The sequence below is a fragment of the Phoxinus phoxinus genome, assembly GCF_949152265.1.
Source record: "Phoxinus phoxinus genome assembly, chromosome: 25".
In the NCBI taxonomy this organism is placed as follows: Eukaryota; Metazoa; Chordata; class Actinopteri; order Cypriniformes; family Leuciscidae; genus Phoxinus; species Phoxinus phoxinus.
This window is the reverse complement of record NC_136900.1, coordinates 3,527,564-3,543,859: the sequence shown is the minus strand read 5'-3', so window position 1 is coordinate 3,543,859 and position 16,296 is coordinate 3,527,564. Positions and strand designations below refer to the sequence as shown.

The following is a 16,296-nucleotide window of genomic DNA, read 5'->3' as shown; positions in this document are numbered from 1 at the left end:
CCGTGACGTCACTTCTTACCATGGATCCAGAACGAGCTGTATTTAGAGCTTGATTAAATAAATGATTCGTTTATAATGGGGAGGACGTCTTAAGCTATGAAACTTGCAGGACGTTTTAATGGTACAAAGACCTCTTATATACCAAAAGATCAAGGCAAATTTGGTTTCTCATGTCATGACCCCTTTAAAAAAAAACTCGCGCTTTTGGCACTTGATCTCGAGATCAGGAAGACGCTACAATGCAATCACGCACAAGTGAGCTTCTCTAGCCTATTGTTGTAGTTTTTCTCTCTCTCTCTCGCTACTAGCATTCTCCACACTGCACAACCCGGTGTTCAGCTGTGTGTAGGTCTGTGTAAAATACGTAACAAATCGCGTCCCATATTTCATTTGATATGAAAAGCATAATTTTACCTTTATTGAATTTCTAGGATGTTAATACAAATTGAACTGTATTATGTTATTTATTTAAGTACAAGTTACCATTGATTTACTACAACTTTTCCAACGAAGCTTTTTACTTTACTTGGTTAAATATATTCGTGTAAAGAGCTAACGTTAAAGCAAAGCCGCGAACAATCTATGAAGGATATGAAACAATATAACATTAGTTTTAAATGTTTTTCACGATGCAGGCTTTCACAGTAACACCGAACATAAGCTTGCCTAAACTAGGCCACTGAAGCAGTTCGTATTTATTTTAAACCATAGAAAGTATAAAAAGCGTTATGAAGCGTTTCCTATAACTCGGGACAACACATAACGCGCTGAAGTCAGTGGACGGACACGGAACGTAAACAACTCACTCGTTGTTGGTAACGTTATCCTCCACTGGATCAAATCGGTCTTCAAAATGCAAGCGTTCATCTTCAAAGTCTTCGTCTTCTTCAGAGGAAAAGGTTGACTCTTCCTCACTGTCTATGTTCTCCTGGAGAGCTCGCTTTCGTGTGCGCCGTGCCATCGTGATGGAAAATTAACAAAACTGCTGCTTCTGTTCGGGTTTTGGCGGCTGGTGCTCTTCTTCTTCGTTCAGCTTCTTGGCGGGCTACACACCATCGTAAAAGATGCATAGCGCCACTTGTGTGGAGTGAGTAACGTTGGCTTGGTACCTCTTCTTCTTTCTTGTTTGACGGTGGTTGGTGCATTACCGCCATCTTCTGATCCGGAGTGTGGACAATCTATCCCCCACTAAAACAATCATATACTTAGTCACACGCAAAACATTTATATATAAAAATACACTTTTCCCCACCTCAAATTTGATTCTCCACAATATCTGTTCTGCTGTAGCTAACAAGCCAGCCGCCATCCCGAAATACACTGTAAACTTATATTTCGCCACTATATTTCGTAGTTCGTGCATACAGCAGTTATTACGATGTATATAAAAATAAATGAAAAAAAGCCCTCAAATTAATAAATTATGCTTTTGTGTTGTCATTTTTTTTAATCCTATAGGAGGATAGGAAATTAGTTTCCACCAACTAATTTCACCAGAGTACACCTTCTCACAGTGTGAACTGCACCGTTTCAGGACATTCTGTTGTATTCCAAAATAAGAGCCCTCCAAAATTCATAAATGAATGAAGACCACAGCGTATTTATGAAATGTTGGAGGGCTCTTCTTTTGCAATACAACATTAGAATGTCTTGAAACGGTGCAGTTGACATGAGTTGGTGGTAATTTAAAACTAGGATTAAAAAAAAAAATCTGAATGTAAAGACAAAACATATTTATGAATTTTGGAGGACTTATTTAAAGATAGATAGATTGATAACAGATAGAGAGAGAGAGAGAGAGAGAGAGAGAGAGAGAGAGAGAGAGAGAGAGAGAGAGAGAGAGAGAGAGAGAGAGAGAGAGAGAGAGAGAGAGAGAGAGAGATATGACGGTCTTACCGTAAAAGCTGGTGTATGCTCGAACCGGGAAATATAGCGACGGCTATTGACAGCATTTTGGGGTAAGGTTAGCTGGCTTGACCGCAGTCCTACACTGCGCTTCATCTCATATGCGGTGTGGGAACCAACTGGGTAAAGCTAAATGCGATTCCTCCTTTAAAACGTTTAGAATGTCATGACATTAACGCATCGCCTAGCTAGCTATCAGCTACACACTGACACAAACATACCAGCATAAAAATGGTTATGTTCACAAACCATATTATTTGATCAGGCATATTCGGTTTGAATAAATAGCATATCGCCCTCAATTATACGAATACATTTTTATACAACCGAGTTAAGGCTGCTCTAAAGTGGCTCCTTAAAGATCTGATAATGTTTTCAGCAGATCCATCAAAATCCTCTTTGGTTAGATAATTCAACACAGAAGCTCTTTATCTGAGAAGATGTGTGGCTCTTAAAAGAGCCTTTGGGTAGTTGAAGTCAGGCACGCCTCACTTGGAGCTGGTGTATTTGGTGACGGCCTTTGTGCCCTCGGACACGGCGTGTTTGGCCAGCTCTCCGGGCAGCAGCAGACGCACGGCGGTCTGGATCTCTCTAGAAGTGATGGTGGAGCGCTTGTTGTAATGCGCGAGGCGAGACGACTCACCGGCGATGCGCTCGAAGATGTCGTTGACGAAAGAGTTCATGATGCCCATCGCCTTGGAGGAGATGCCGGTGTCAGGATGAACCTGCTTCAGGACTTTGTACACATAGATGGCGTAGCTCTCCTTCCTGGATTTTCTGCGCTTCTTTCCTCCCTTGACAGCGGTCTTGGTGACGGCCTTCTTTGAGCCCTTCTTAGGCGCGGACTTTGCTGGTTCAGGCATGATGACGCGAGATCACAAGAGTGACTAATCAATGTAAACTCCAGTGCGATACAGAGGCTTTTATTCACTGCCCTATGCTAATTTTCGAAGCCATACGGGTTATTTCTGATTGACTGTTTTCATAGGCCAAACCCAAAACCTCATAGTTCATTGGACAACTCGAGAGGACAAAGAGCCAATCACAGGCGGATAAATGAGAGTCCCGCCCACTGCCCCAGTTTGAACGACACCCTCTCCTAAGTTTCATTGTTTCGTTTCCCGCTCTTTTATTCAATACTTTTTGAGAAAACAAGCGTTTCTAATATTTTGCATCGAGTCATTTTTAAACCCTTTATCAATCCATTGAGGGAGTTTGGGAGAAAAGAGGCGAACACACAGACACCCTTTAAAACCGTTTATCCTCGTGAAACTATTGTAACTATTGTTGAGATGTTTAAATGACAGAAAAAGCAAATACAAGCTCATTTGACCATTTGTGCAAGTTAAAATAACATTTTCATCTGCATCTTCACTTCAGAAACCAAATTTTTTGGTTTATTGCACTTTTCAGCTTTTTATCTAGTTACTATTGATTTATTACAAAGATAGCCTTCAAATTGGGGGTGTAAGGATTGTTTTGATGTGAAAATGCTCTAAAGAATGACAGCACAGCATGTAAAAATACTAAGATATAATCTGGCGGAATTGTTCTATGGCAGGTCATAAAGGGCTAACGGTGGTAACGGTTTTGATCTAATATTTAATAGTTTTTTTTCTTCCCAAAACAGTCGATTTGTTAAATTGATTAACATTTAACAATAACAGATCACACCTTACGATTTAGAAAAAAAAACTTTAAGTCTTGATTTTTTAGTGATTCTTTACTTCATCCTAGATTAAAATATCAAGACGTTTTAAAATAATTATATATGGTTAACATGGTCAAAGCATTGACTCTTTCTGTGGCAGAGTGTGTGGCTCTTAAAAGAGCCGTTGGGTTTGTGCGGTTTCTCCTGGTTTCAGGCGTTTATCCCCCGAAGCCGTACAGGGTGCGTCCCTGTCTCTTCAGCGCGTACACAACATCCATGGCGGTGACGGTCTTCCTCTTGGCGTGCTCGGTGTAGGTGACGGCATCGCGGATCACGTTCTCCAGAAACACCTTCAACACTCCGCGGGTCTCCTCGTAGATCAGACCGGAGATGCGCTTGACGCCGCCGCGGCGAGCCAGACGGCGAATGGCGGGTTTGGTGATTCCTTGGATGTTATCGCGCAACACTTTACGGTGACGCTTAGCGCCTCCTTTCCCGAGTCCTTTACCGCCTTTGCCTCTTCCAGACATGCTTAACTCTGTCTTGATTCTTCCGTCGATCAATGAAAGACAGAAAACAGATACTGACTGTGATACAAGTAAGCATTTTACATTCGCTTACAGGACCTGACAGAAACCAGGGCTGCGTCACACACACACACACACACACACACCCCTCCTCCCCCAAAATATAGCAAGAGCACATATGATTTAATCCCAAAATTCAGGTTTCATAAAATGTATTTTCACAAAGATCATATAAATCACAGTATGGTTTATAATGAAAAGTGATTTTCTACAGGTTCACCAAAGTAAATGAAGAGGGACACAAGACGACATATCACAATATTAAAGTAAATTGATTAAATAATAGAATGGCACATCTCTTTTATCTTCTGTTTATGCCTGTGTGTGTTTGTACATGTATATTTTAAGTGTATATTTTCCCTTAATGGGAATATAGAAAACACAAACAATGGAGAAAGACAAATTCAAATTTGTTTAATTTGTAAAACTGCAAAGTGCAGGAAAATGTTTGATACTCTTTCACAACTTTATTGAACAGGCCTATACATTTTAACCCTTAAACGGGCCAGAGTGGGAAATTATCAGCAATCATCATTTCATGACACTTTAGACAATAATCTAGAGGGTTTTTTATATATATATTTTATATATTTAGATATATATTTTGATAGATTTCATAAGTTGTATCCCCCAGGATAAGTTTATATATTTATATAAAAGTCATACATTTTCTGTTTTATTTGGTGCAGAAAAAAGTAATAGGACTATGCAAAATTTGCTGCATGTATGACATTGAAAGCGCAAAGATAGTCAACTAAATATAATAACATCAGTTTAACATGTGATTATTAACATTTGTGCAATTTTTAAACTCAAATCCCCAAAGTCTGAATGTCCAGCACCAGCACCATGAAAACATTTGAACCAAGTCATGAACCACATACTCAAAAGAGACTTAATCACGATGATAATAACAGTCAGGGTTGGGCAAAGATACATCAAAATGTATTTTCAAATAAAATACCAAATACCTTAATTTTAAGTGTATCAGAATAAATTACAAAATACAGAAGCCACATCATGTATCAAAATGAACTACTGTATTTTTGTATTTTAAAAATGCACAGGGACGTGCAACAGCACACAAACATGCCAAATAAAAGGATTACAATGTAAAATATTTATATTGTGTACATAAAGATATGGTGGAATCCAGCTTGTAAAGAGGAATGTGTATTTAAAATGGGTCATTTATGTAGAAATGTTAAATTATTGTTTAATTTGGAGCCTTCTAGACTGAGAACGGCCAGAAAATGTATTTGTGGCTCATGTGAATGAAAGAAAACAACTCCCAGAATGCACTTGCTCCACTGCCGTATGAGGCCACTCCCAAGCCACGCCTACCGGTAAGAGAGCGCAGTTAAACAACAAGGCTAGGCTACTATTGAGTCTCCGTGACGAGTCTGCCCGGAATTTCGAGATCGCCAAAAAGTCCAGGATTCGGTTTTGCGTTCTCCAGTCAGTCGCCATTCATCATGTTTACTGCGGCGAGCAGGACGAGGCTGACGGCCGCGGGAGAACGGTGCGAGGCCGGTGGCGTGATTACTGATGAGTGACACCTGTGAGACGCACCGGTCTCGTATCTCTCACGGAGGAGCGGGAATTTGTTCTTAGCAATTTTAAAACGCACATTAACCCATCACTTGTTTAGCGTTCATGTAATGTAAACACTACATTCAGATTCACCAATCGGGATTAATTCAGTCAGATTGAAACAAAAGGTGTGCATGTAAACAATGAATGGCGACTGCAGAAAGCAAAAGCCGAATCCCGGACATTTTGGACGATCTCGACGGCCGGACATGTCCGGGAAAAAGAGGATGGTAACCGCTACTACTCAGCTTTCTCCACAGAACAAGAACCCGTTAGCTTAGCTTCCAAGTAAAAGATGCCTCTATAGGCTGGTAAAACATGCGGATCTAGCGCCTTCTACTGGCTGTAGTCTCTAGTCTGTTGCCAAAAAAATCATCTGATGATGCAAAATGACGATTTTTGAGTCATCGGAAGATTCTTTACAGACAAAAAAAATACATAAATCTCTGGTCTCAGGGGGATATGAAGGAGGGAAGTACGGTAATTTGAAAATACTACAGGTTTTCTATTGATACAAAGCTTAATGCTAAATCCTGAAGTTTCCCTTTAACCTCGAGCACGAGCAGATTATTATTTTTTTTTTTTGTTCTGTGGGCTATAATTAAGTACGAGTTAACATTTGTTGTCTAGACTGTATACTTGAATGTTGTATTGTGTAACAGTAGTTTACAAAAGGTAACAGTAAAACATTTTTCATCACTTATTAAGCTTGGCTAATGTTAATTCCAACATTTTAGTCTGGGGCTAAGTTTAAGATTTGTCTGTGAAACCAGGCAATGCTATATTATTTCACACCAACTGGTGTAAAAAAAAAAAAAAAAGAGAGAACAGAACAAGTAAAGTTGTCTCATTGAAAAAAATTTTTAGTACCAAGGCCTTTTGCAGCGCCGATCTGAACTGTCTAACATGCCGTCTTTCTGAGCAAAAGCTGGTGTAAGCATGGCAGGACAGAGTTGTGCCCTCTGTCAGCGCAGAACGACAAGCTGCTCGGTCTTCCGCAAGGTGATGCCATCGGTCAGGGTTGAATTGATTCTCCAGAAACAGTCTAAACATAGACTGAAGACACTGCCAGACATGCAGCAGACTTCCTACTACAGCTACAGGGTATATATTGTGGGTTTAAGCGCGCTCTCCGCGGATGCGGCGGGCCAGCTGGATATCTTTGGGCATGGGTTGCCAGGTCCCAGAAATATTTCCAGCCCAATGACAACTCAAAACCCGCCCAAATGGAATGAAAACTAGCCCAATTTTCCAGTGTCCAATCAGATTAGACAACGGCTGGATTCCCACAAAGGGCCTTAAAATAAATGTATATGTACGTTTAAGTTAAAAGTTTTGCCATTTTGCCTTACACAAATTCTTAATATCACACTGTGTGTTTTTTTTATACACAATCTCATACAATAAAGGTAAAATAATGTCCTCTCTGATATTTTCTGACCCTAGTCAGTATTACTAACTTGTACTAACTTTTTCTCTTCTCAGCACTTCTCTCTGATGCTTTTCTCTCCAGATCTGCGGTTGTTCTGTTTACACACAAGCATCAATATTAAAATTAACACACTGTTAAATTAAATTAACATACACTGGCTTTTATCAATATTATTACAAATATGCTTACTGGGTGAACTTGAACACTTGTCCATTTGTTTTTGTTGTTGTTTGTCTTCTCTTTTTCCAGAAATTTTCACAACATTTTCTTAGATGGTCTAACTGTCTAGCCTCATTTTGATTACAGCTTTGAACAGAACTATATACAATCTCAGGGCTGTTTTATTTTACATTATTTCTTACAAAGGAACTGCCAGTGTCAAATAATGTTCTGGCATTTCATCTTCATTTATATAGCGCTTTTAACAATGTAGATAGTTTCAAAGCTGCTTTACAGTGATAAACGTATAATTTAAGGTAACATATTTTTTTGTCTTTATAGCGGTTCTTGAATGTTATTTTCCAGCTAAAGTTAGTTTTGATTGATTCACTTCTGTCGAAAGGATAATTTGTTATTAAATTAAATTAATATTTGAGAAAGTTTTTTTTAATGTTTTTCAGTCGCAGCATGAGCTAGATCACCGTGGTGAGCTCTTACTTCACATTTGCAATATACACTCCTTTAATCCTTTCTCTGTCTCCCATTCTTTGCGATACTTCTTTAAGTTCTTTCCATACTTTCCCCATTTACCTGACATTTTAGAATGCTGCTTATTCATCCACGGACAACAAAAGATGCTTCTACAACGCTCTCATGTGAGGGACGTGATGATTTGTGATGTTGAGTCAAAAGCACATGTGACGCGCTTACTCGCGTCTCGCGAGCTGCAGCGTTTGTTGCCAAGTATTTATTCCCGGAATCAACACCCACTAATAAAAGGTTCCCTTTTCATTTTATCTTTGTCAATTTTTTTTTTTTTGTGCGGCCGCGGTACATTATAAATGTAGCCCAAAAAAACGCAACCCGCGACTCCGTAATTTTTCCCGCGACTCCGTAATTTTTCCCGCAACTCCTTTTTTAAAATAGCCCAATTGTGCGGGAAAACCGCCACCCTGGCAACATTGGGCATGATGGTGACCCTCTTGGCGTGGATGGCGTCCTCAAACAGGCCGACCAAATAAGCCTCGCTGGACTCCTGCAGGGCCATGACAGCGGAGCTCTGGAAGCGCAGGTCCGTCTTGAAGTCCTGAGCGATTTCTCTCACCAGCCGCTGGAAGGGCAGTTTGCCCTTCCAAAAACATTTGTTAGCTTAGGATGTCCAAGATGGCACCAGTGCATACATAAGTGATTGGCAATTAATGTATATGGCTGATGCTTTATGCCTGACGATGAGGCATCATTGAAACATTTACACCTCAGCAGATATTGGAGAAGGTGGCACACCAGTGCATGCATAAGTGATTGGCAATTAATGGATATATTATGGTCCCGTGCGTCATGCCTGTTGATGGGGCATCGACGACCTTATGCACGCTCAACACATTTAATATAACTTAATTTGCGTTCCAAAGATGAACGAAAGTCTTACGGGGTTGGAACTAATTTTCATGAGTGGGTGAACTAACCCTTTAATGAGTGGGCAATATATCAGCATTATCTATGTATTAGTAATGGATGTTGTTGTGATCCTGTTGTCAGCATGCTCACTTTTGTGTTCTCCCCCACAGATGTGAGAATGACCAGATACCTGTTGCAAAGAGAGCCAAGAAGACTCTGTCATGGAGAGAAGAGACTGATGTCGACGTGGCCCCAAAGCCTCGGAGATTCCTGCCGGCACGGGAACCTGGGCCGCAGTTGAGTCTCGCTGACTCGCACTCCCCTGTGAGTCTGTTCAAACTGTTCTTCTCAGAGAGCGCCGTGTCAAATCTGTGCCACAACACAAACGCTCAGGCTGCCAGGGCACTTGCAAAGGGTCGCAAATACGGTTGGACAGATGTCAGTGTTGGCGAGCTGTACCGCTACATTGGACTCGTTTTCTACATGGCCATGGTGAAGATGAGCTCCATCGCTGACTACTGGCGGCAGGACAGTCTTTTCTCTGTGCCTTTTCCCGCCACAGTAATGTCTAGGGACCGATACCGCACCATTTCCTGGAATTTGCACATGAGCCACCCAGATGCAGACACGGAAAATGACAAGAAGAGCGGCACAGCTGAACATGACCGACTTTTCAGGGTCAAACCCCTCATGGACACTATCCGTCTTGCGTGCAAAGCCTTCTATCATCCTAGAAGAAATTTAGCTGTGAAGGAAAGACTGGTGGCATGCAGAGCAAATACAGTAATGAGAAGATTCATGAAAGCCAAGCCAACAAAGCTGGGCTTCAAGTGTTTTGTCCTTACTGACTCATCGAATGGATATACTGTGGACCTCTCTGTGTACACGGGCAATGACATCTTCCCCACAGACCATGGGCTTTCTTATGATGCTGTGATGTCTCTTCTGGACAAGAAAGTTTTGGGCTCTGGGTACCATGTGTACATGGACGATTTCTACACAAGTCCAAAGCTTTTAACAGACTTGTTTGCTATGAAGTTTGGTGCTTGTGGAACGTACAGAGACTATAGGAAGGACTTCCCACGGAGCTCATCTAATTCACTGACCAAAAAGTCCAGCAGGGGATCCATCCGGTGGATTCGGGACGGGCCTCTTGTGTGTGTGAAGTGGATGGACAAACAAGTAGTGTCTATTTGCTCCACCATCCATGCTGCCTTTACAGGAGATCGAGTGCAACGAAAAGTGAAAGCACAAGACACATGGAGGACAAAGACTTTTTCATGTCCTGCGCCTGTGACCGCGTACAACCAGCACATGACCGGTGTTGACCCGTCCGATCAGCTGTTGCAGTACTACACTGCACAGCACAAAACCATGAAGTGGTACAGAAAAGTATTTCTACACTTCTTGGACGTTGCTGCCACCAACGCTTTCATATTGCACAAAGAGCTACACGGCAACATGACACACAAGGAGTTTATGGAAGAGCTTATTGAAGAGCTCTGTGGTGTCTCAGAAAGTAACACCAAAACACACCAGTAGTGACCATGTGCCGGTTCCAGGAGCTGAGCTGACCTCCGATGTCAGAAATATTGCCACTGCTGGTCGCCGCTTGTGTGTTCATTGCAAAGCTGTGCATGGAAAGAAGCAGCAAACTCCATGGAAATGCCAGGGATGTGACGTTCACTTGTGTCTTCATTTGAACAGGAACTGTTTCCAGGAATGGCACAAAGGTGTGTGAGTGTATTCAAATCTGGGTGCACAAAAATGTGCCTTTAACACCTTTTTTTATTTGATTTTGTGTATACTGTGCACTGTTTTTTAATAAACTACAAAAAAAAAGTCTCCTCACATTCTCAATTTTCATATTCATAGACCCATTAGGGAACGGATCAATATCTCCCGGGTGCATTAATGCACAGTATGACCACACTGTCTTGCATACTGCCGTTCTAAGAAAATTAAAGTATCATTTATTACTGTAATACAATCTGGGCTGAATGCAGTATAGGAGCCGTTTGCCTTATGGTATAAATAGCTGATGTTAATAGCTGAAGATGATGAAGCTGAAGCACACATGTTAGGGCATGTCCAACATCTTCAGGATCCAAACCCTCAGATGCTATGGGGTTTTAAATATGTGAGATTTTAGACCTTCATGAACTATTTTGAGAAATTCAGAACCGGTAACATCTCCCTGTATTCTCTATTAAGGAGTTTCCCCAAAAACTGTTGTTGCTTTTGCCAGCATAATCCATTGGACATCTTCCCATCGTTCTCTGTGGCACATTTACTGTCCAGGTAACCTGAGCACTGGAGCCTCATGGTAAGACAAAGAGGAGAAAAACATCCTGTTCAAATGCTGTCAGTCACCCAGTTTATAAGAGTGTGAAAAGACAGAAAACGGGTTGATTTTACCTGATCTCTGATCAGTTTTATCAGAGAATGTCTAATAATGGGAGAACTGCCACTCTCAGTAAACTTCCGGCTTCTGAACTGGTTGCAGTTCCACTCTGGCTCCACATGAGGGCGCTCACAGGACGAGTGCAGAATGAATGGAGGTCTATGGAGCTATACTCCTCAACATCCACTTTTCTCAGGATATCATTTTTTGTCTAATTTGAATGTTGTATTCGTTGAAATTACACATTGGGTGTTAGATTTTTTTGGAGTCACTTATTTGCTTTAAAAAGTATTTTAAAATATCAATGACATCATACACATCGTACGACCAGAGATACTGCTTTACGGCAATCCTTTAGTCATTTTGGTGGTTTCGCACTGTGCATTTTCTTTTCTTTTGAGGCATCGACAACACAGCTGACACATGTATACACGTGCTAGAAGAGTTGCCATTAAGCAATGATGCCATCAAGCATCTCTGGTCGTAATCAGTCCTTCACTGACCAATCAGCGTTCATTCATCACCTATTCATTCAACTTTCGACCTATAACCCATGTTGAACTTGCAAAACCTACAATCAAATCTGTGATTTCTCAACGGCAAACGGGTGAAAGAGACAAATTTAGCCGTCTAGCTCCATAGACTCCCATGCATTTTGCACTCGGGCGATCGCCCCCAGTGGAACTCTGGTGGAAATACAACCAAAATTCGGTACAATAGGACTTAATAGGGAGTGGCCAGGCTCTCCGTAGACGGGCTCTGGTTTTATACATTTGTAGACGTTTTAATTAGACATTAGTATAAATAAAATGAATAATGGTAGTTAATTATTGGCCTGTTTAGCTGAGCCATTCAAAACAAAACAAACCCTGACAATTGATAATATAATATACACTTGATAATCTTATAAGATGAATAGATAGTTCCAATTGAAAGATTTTACGTTCAGTATTGTAAAAATCCTCCAAGCGGTATTTTGTTGTAATGTACGAGCACGACAAGGTCGCAGTACCTACATTTCAAGTGCATTATGTGTTTTCCACAACATCTTCTTGCAATCTTTTCCTATAACCATTTAAACTTATCAGAAAGAGGGAATTAGAAACAACGGCCTGTTTCCTTCTTCTGTTGAGGTAAATTAACAGTATTACTTAATTTATTGATTTTAATGAATGCTCCCTACAGGCCGCTACAACTTTGTATTGCCAGCTGTGAGTTGCACCAGCTGTTGCATAACATGGTCCCCCACCATTAAAGACATCCAGCGCCATGACTGGTGTGGATGTAAACATTGTTTATCTTTATTTTGTTCCAATGAATAAACATTGCCTCAAATCCACTTCCTCTGGCTTCTCATCTTCATGGTCATAATTAGACACAACACCAACCTCAGAATTGACAAAGTAAGACCATAACTTAAAGAGCAATCATTTGTATAAAAATATATATAAGTAATTGATTTTTAGCATAATATTTGCAGTGTATTTTATTAAACTGTACATCTTATCTTTTATTGGACCATTGTTTAAAGTCTCTCAAAAACCTTATGGTCTGTATTTTGCTAATCTCTCCAGTCGTTTTTTCCAATAATCTGCAGACTTTTTCACAGTGGAATTATCCACTCATTGGATTTGGCGGGTGTTTTTTTTTTTTGTGTGCAAAAGTATTGTGGAATTTTCTGTCTAGTCCACAGAAATCACTATTAAAACAAATTAAACAAACTTTGCATCAATCAAACTTTTGTCACAACTTCTAATTAAATTATCGTCAACCAACAAACAACATGATTAACTTAAGTTGTAGCAAAAACACATTGATAAGTTGATAACTTATAAATATTTGATTGTTGTTTCGAATGGGGTGCATTCTGGAATCCACTTCACTGTATATCTAATGAGTGATTATAATCAAGGTATTAATCAATATTTGTCCTTCTAAATATCACATGAGTTGAATTACTTCTCAGGATTATGAGATTTTACTTTGTTAGAAGTTACCAGTGTGATCACTGAAATGTTATTTTTATGTATTCTCTAATGTCTGTATTTGATATGTGAATGCAGTAACAGCGCTTGCTCATTTAGCCCGGCTTCCAGATATTATATGGACTTGTTTTGTTTGAGAAAGTTCTTCAAAGTGTTAAAACACATAAGGGTCATTGGAACCAATAGTTTAAAGTACCATTTATTTGTTAAAGCTTTACTTTACTGTGTTATATAAGTGTCCTCTCCTTGAGAGAAAGAATGTATTATCTTGATGTTTTGAGAAGATTCTCCTGTTTATAGTTGGAGCCTGGTCAAATCCAACCTTGGAAAAACTGTGTGTGTGTGTGTGTCGGTGTGTGTGTGTGTCGGTGTGTGTGTTAGTCTTCTTGGTTACAGGTTAAGGAACAACTGCATTATTGGAGATGGACTGACTTGTGAAGAGTATAACTGCTGTGATCTGTGTAACTGCAAGCGCATACCTCCATAATAGTAAACAATGTGTAATCATACATGGAAATAAATCTAATCTGCTAACTCAGCAAAGAGGTGTGCCCCAGGGCTCAACTTTGGGACCACTCCTTTTTTCTATTTACGTTAACAACTTACCATCAATTCTTAATAACTGTTGTGCTCAACTTTATGCCGATGACACCGTTTTATATACATCTAAACGTACTCGGTTACTAACGTAACCTCGGTTCTCTCTAGAAGAGGAACGAGTACTGCGTCGAAGACGCTACGGGATAGATTCTTTCTCGAGATATTGAAGCCTAAAAATGAATCCTTAATTTTGTATTAATGTAAAACGCTTTCAGCAGCATACAGCCTTAGGCGGAACAGCTTGCGTGCCCATTGGCTGTTCTGCTGGAAAAGCAGCAGCCTATGCGAGGCCCCTAGTCTCCGAAACGGGCGTGGCCTAGGCCTATAAATGCTCGAGCGAGGTTGCCACACACTGATTTTCGCCAATGAAACGACGCAGAGTGGGCATGCACGGCACGGAGACGCAGTACTCGTTCCTCTTCTAGAAAGAACCGAGGTTACGTTAGTAACCGAGTACGTTCTCTTACGAGAGTTCTCTCGTACTGCGTCGAAAACGCTACGGGAACACCGTGTAAAACGCTGTGCGTGCTCTGATTCGACACAGACACCCCAGGGTGCGCGCGCCCGGGGCATAAAAGTGCCTGAACACAAAAAACTCACAGAGAGTTTATAGGGAGAGCGGCTAGAATAGCATCATCCCTTTATAAAAGTGCCCCGAAGGACATAATAGCATATATACGTTAATTAATAAATATATATGGCGGGTCATAGCATGCTCATAGGACGCAGTTGTCAGTGAGTGATGCTTAGAACATTAGGTGGTCTGGGCCGCAAGGCGGGCAGGAACACCGTTTTGGGTCTTCTAGACCGAGAGTAGTTTGGCCTGCAACGCGGGAACCTCTAGGTTATAGAACCTTATAAATGTAGACGGGGAGGCCCAGCCTGCCGCCATACGGATATCTTGCAACGAGATTCCACTATACCAAGCCCACAAGGAGGCCATGCCCCTCGTAGAGTGTTCTCTGATGCCCAGTGGGCATGTTAAACCTTCCGATGCGTAGGCCAGCGCTATGGCATCCACCACCCATCTAGACAGGCTTTGTTTCGACGCGGCTCGTCCCTTAGAACGCCCACTGAACGAAACGAAGAGCAGCTCCGTCTGTCGAAAAGCGGCGGAGCGGGACACATAAGCTCTTAATGCCCTGACTGGACAAAGGGAGCTATTACCGTCCTCGGAGGCCGGCAGAGCCGACAGGGAGATGACCTGAGCCCTGAACGGTGTGTTGAGGGACTTAGGCACGTACCCATGTTTCGGTTTTAGTACGACTTTAGAGTCGTTAGGCCCGAACTCCATACATAACGCTCTCACTGAGAGTGCCTGCAAATCCCCCACGCGCTTCACTGAAGCAAGAGCCAGAAGAAACACAGTCTTGAAAGACAAGTGCTTCATCTCAACTGAGTGCACAGGCTCGAATGGGGCACCCTTCATGGCATTCAGTACCGTAGAAAGGTCCCAGACGGGGACTGAAGGAGGTCTGGGAGGATTCAACCTCCTAGCTCCTTTAAGGAAACAAACTACCAGGTTGTTCCTGCCCAGTGAACGGCCAAGCGTCGGATTAACGAACGCTGATATAGCCGCCACATAGACTTTGAGCGTGGATGGGGTTCTACCCTTATCCAGCAGCTCTTGTAAAAAGGAGAGAATTTCTGTCTCCCCGCAATGTAGGGGTGATAGACCCCGGGCTGAACACCAACCCGAAAACACAGACCATTTAGAGGCATAGAGCCGCCTAGTGGACGGGGCTCTAGCCTGCTTGATCGTGTCTAGCACTCCCTTCGGGAGGTTAGCGGGTACCCGTTTATAGCCCACGCATGTAAGGACAATAGTTCTGGGCGAGGATGCAAAATCGAGCCCTTGGCCTGAGAGAGGAGGTCCCTCCTCACCGATATCGGCCATGGAGCAGTGCTCGTCAGCTGCATCAATACTGGAAACCACGCTTGGTTCGTCCAGAGCGGAGCAACGAGTAGCACTGAGCATCCGCTTTCTCTGATTCGCTCCAACACCTGAAGTAGGAGTGAGACAGGAGGAAAAGCATAGAGCGGACAGCGGGGCCAGGCACTAGCCAGCGCGTTCATGCTCTTTGAAAAGAATTTCGGGCACTGAGCATTCTCCTGAGATGCAAACAGGTCTATTTCTGCTCTGCCGAACGTTTTCCACAGCAGTTGCACTGTCTGTGGGTGTAGAGACCACTCTCCTGTAGGAACGTTGTTCCGTGAGAGTCTGTCCGGGCCTACGTTCAGGTGCCCTGGCACGTGTACTGCTCTCAGTGACCGCAGGTTATGCTGGGCCCAGACCAAGAGGCGTACAGTCAACCTGTAGAGGTTTCGGGATCTTACACCCCCCTGGCGGTTTATGTAGGCCACTACCAACATGTTGTCCGAACGGACCAGGACGTGGTGTCCTTTTATCCGGGGACAAAAGCGCCTCAATGCTAGGTCCACTGCCAACATTCCCAGGCATTTTATGTGTGGTAGCCTGTCCCGTTCTGACCATTGGCCAAAGGAAGGTCTGCCCTCAAGCAGCGCTCCCCAGCCTGAGGACACCACCGGAAGGACCTTCACGCTCGAGGCTTACACCTGAT

At 42.2% G+C, this 16,296-nt stretch overlaps 3 protein-coding genes across 3 annotated transcripts in view; all 3 read right to left on the bottom strand.

The window, feature by feature from the left end:
• LOC306993257 (piggyBac transposable element-derived protein 4-like) overlaps positions 1-1,539 on the bottom strand; it is a 31,023-nt gene extending 29,484 nt beyond the window's left edge. Inside the window, exon 1 of the mRNA XM_079602929.1 lies at positions 807-1,539. Within this exon, the coding sequence (XP_079459055.1) occupies positions 807-961 (155 nt within the window). The 5' untranslated portion in view covers positions 962-1,539. The remainder of the gene's footprint in view (positions 1-806) is intronic.
• Positions 1,540-1,963: 424 nt separating this feature from the next.
• Positions 1,964-2,776, bottom strand: LOC306993940 (histone H2B-like). The gene has a single exon (XM_079604155.1). It carries the CDS (start codon positions 2,766-2,768, stop codon positions 2,394-2,396), a length of 375 nt encoding a protein of 124 aa, XP_079460281.1. The 5' UTR covers positions 2,769-2,776; the 3' UTR covers positions 1,964-2,393.
• Positions 2,777-3,774: 998 nt separating this feature from the next.
• LOC306993845 (histone H4) lies at positions 3,775-4,086 on the bottom strand (the record flags this gene model as incomplete). The annotated part of the gene is made up of 1 exon (XM_079603979.1): positions 3,775-4,086. One exon carries the CDS (start codon positions 4,084-4,086, stop codon positions 3,775-3,777), a length of 312 nt encoding a protein of 103 aa, XP_079460105.1.
• Between the last annotated feature and the right edge of the window lie 12,210 nt (positions 4,087-16,296).

Coding starts and splice junctions, on each gene's coding strand:
- LOC306993940 (XM_079604155.1), bottom strand. CDS start 2,768: ATGCCTGAACCAGCAAAGTCCGCGCCTAAGAAGGGCTCAAAGAAGGCC.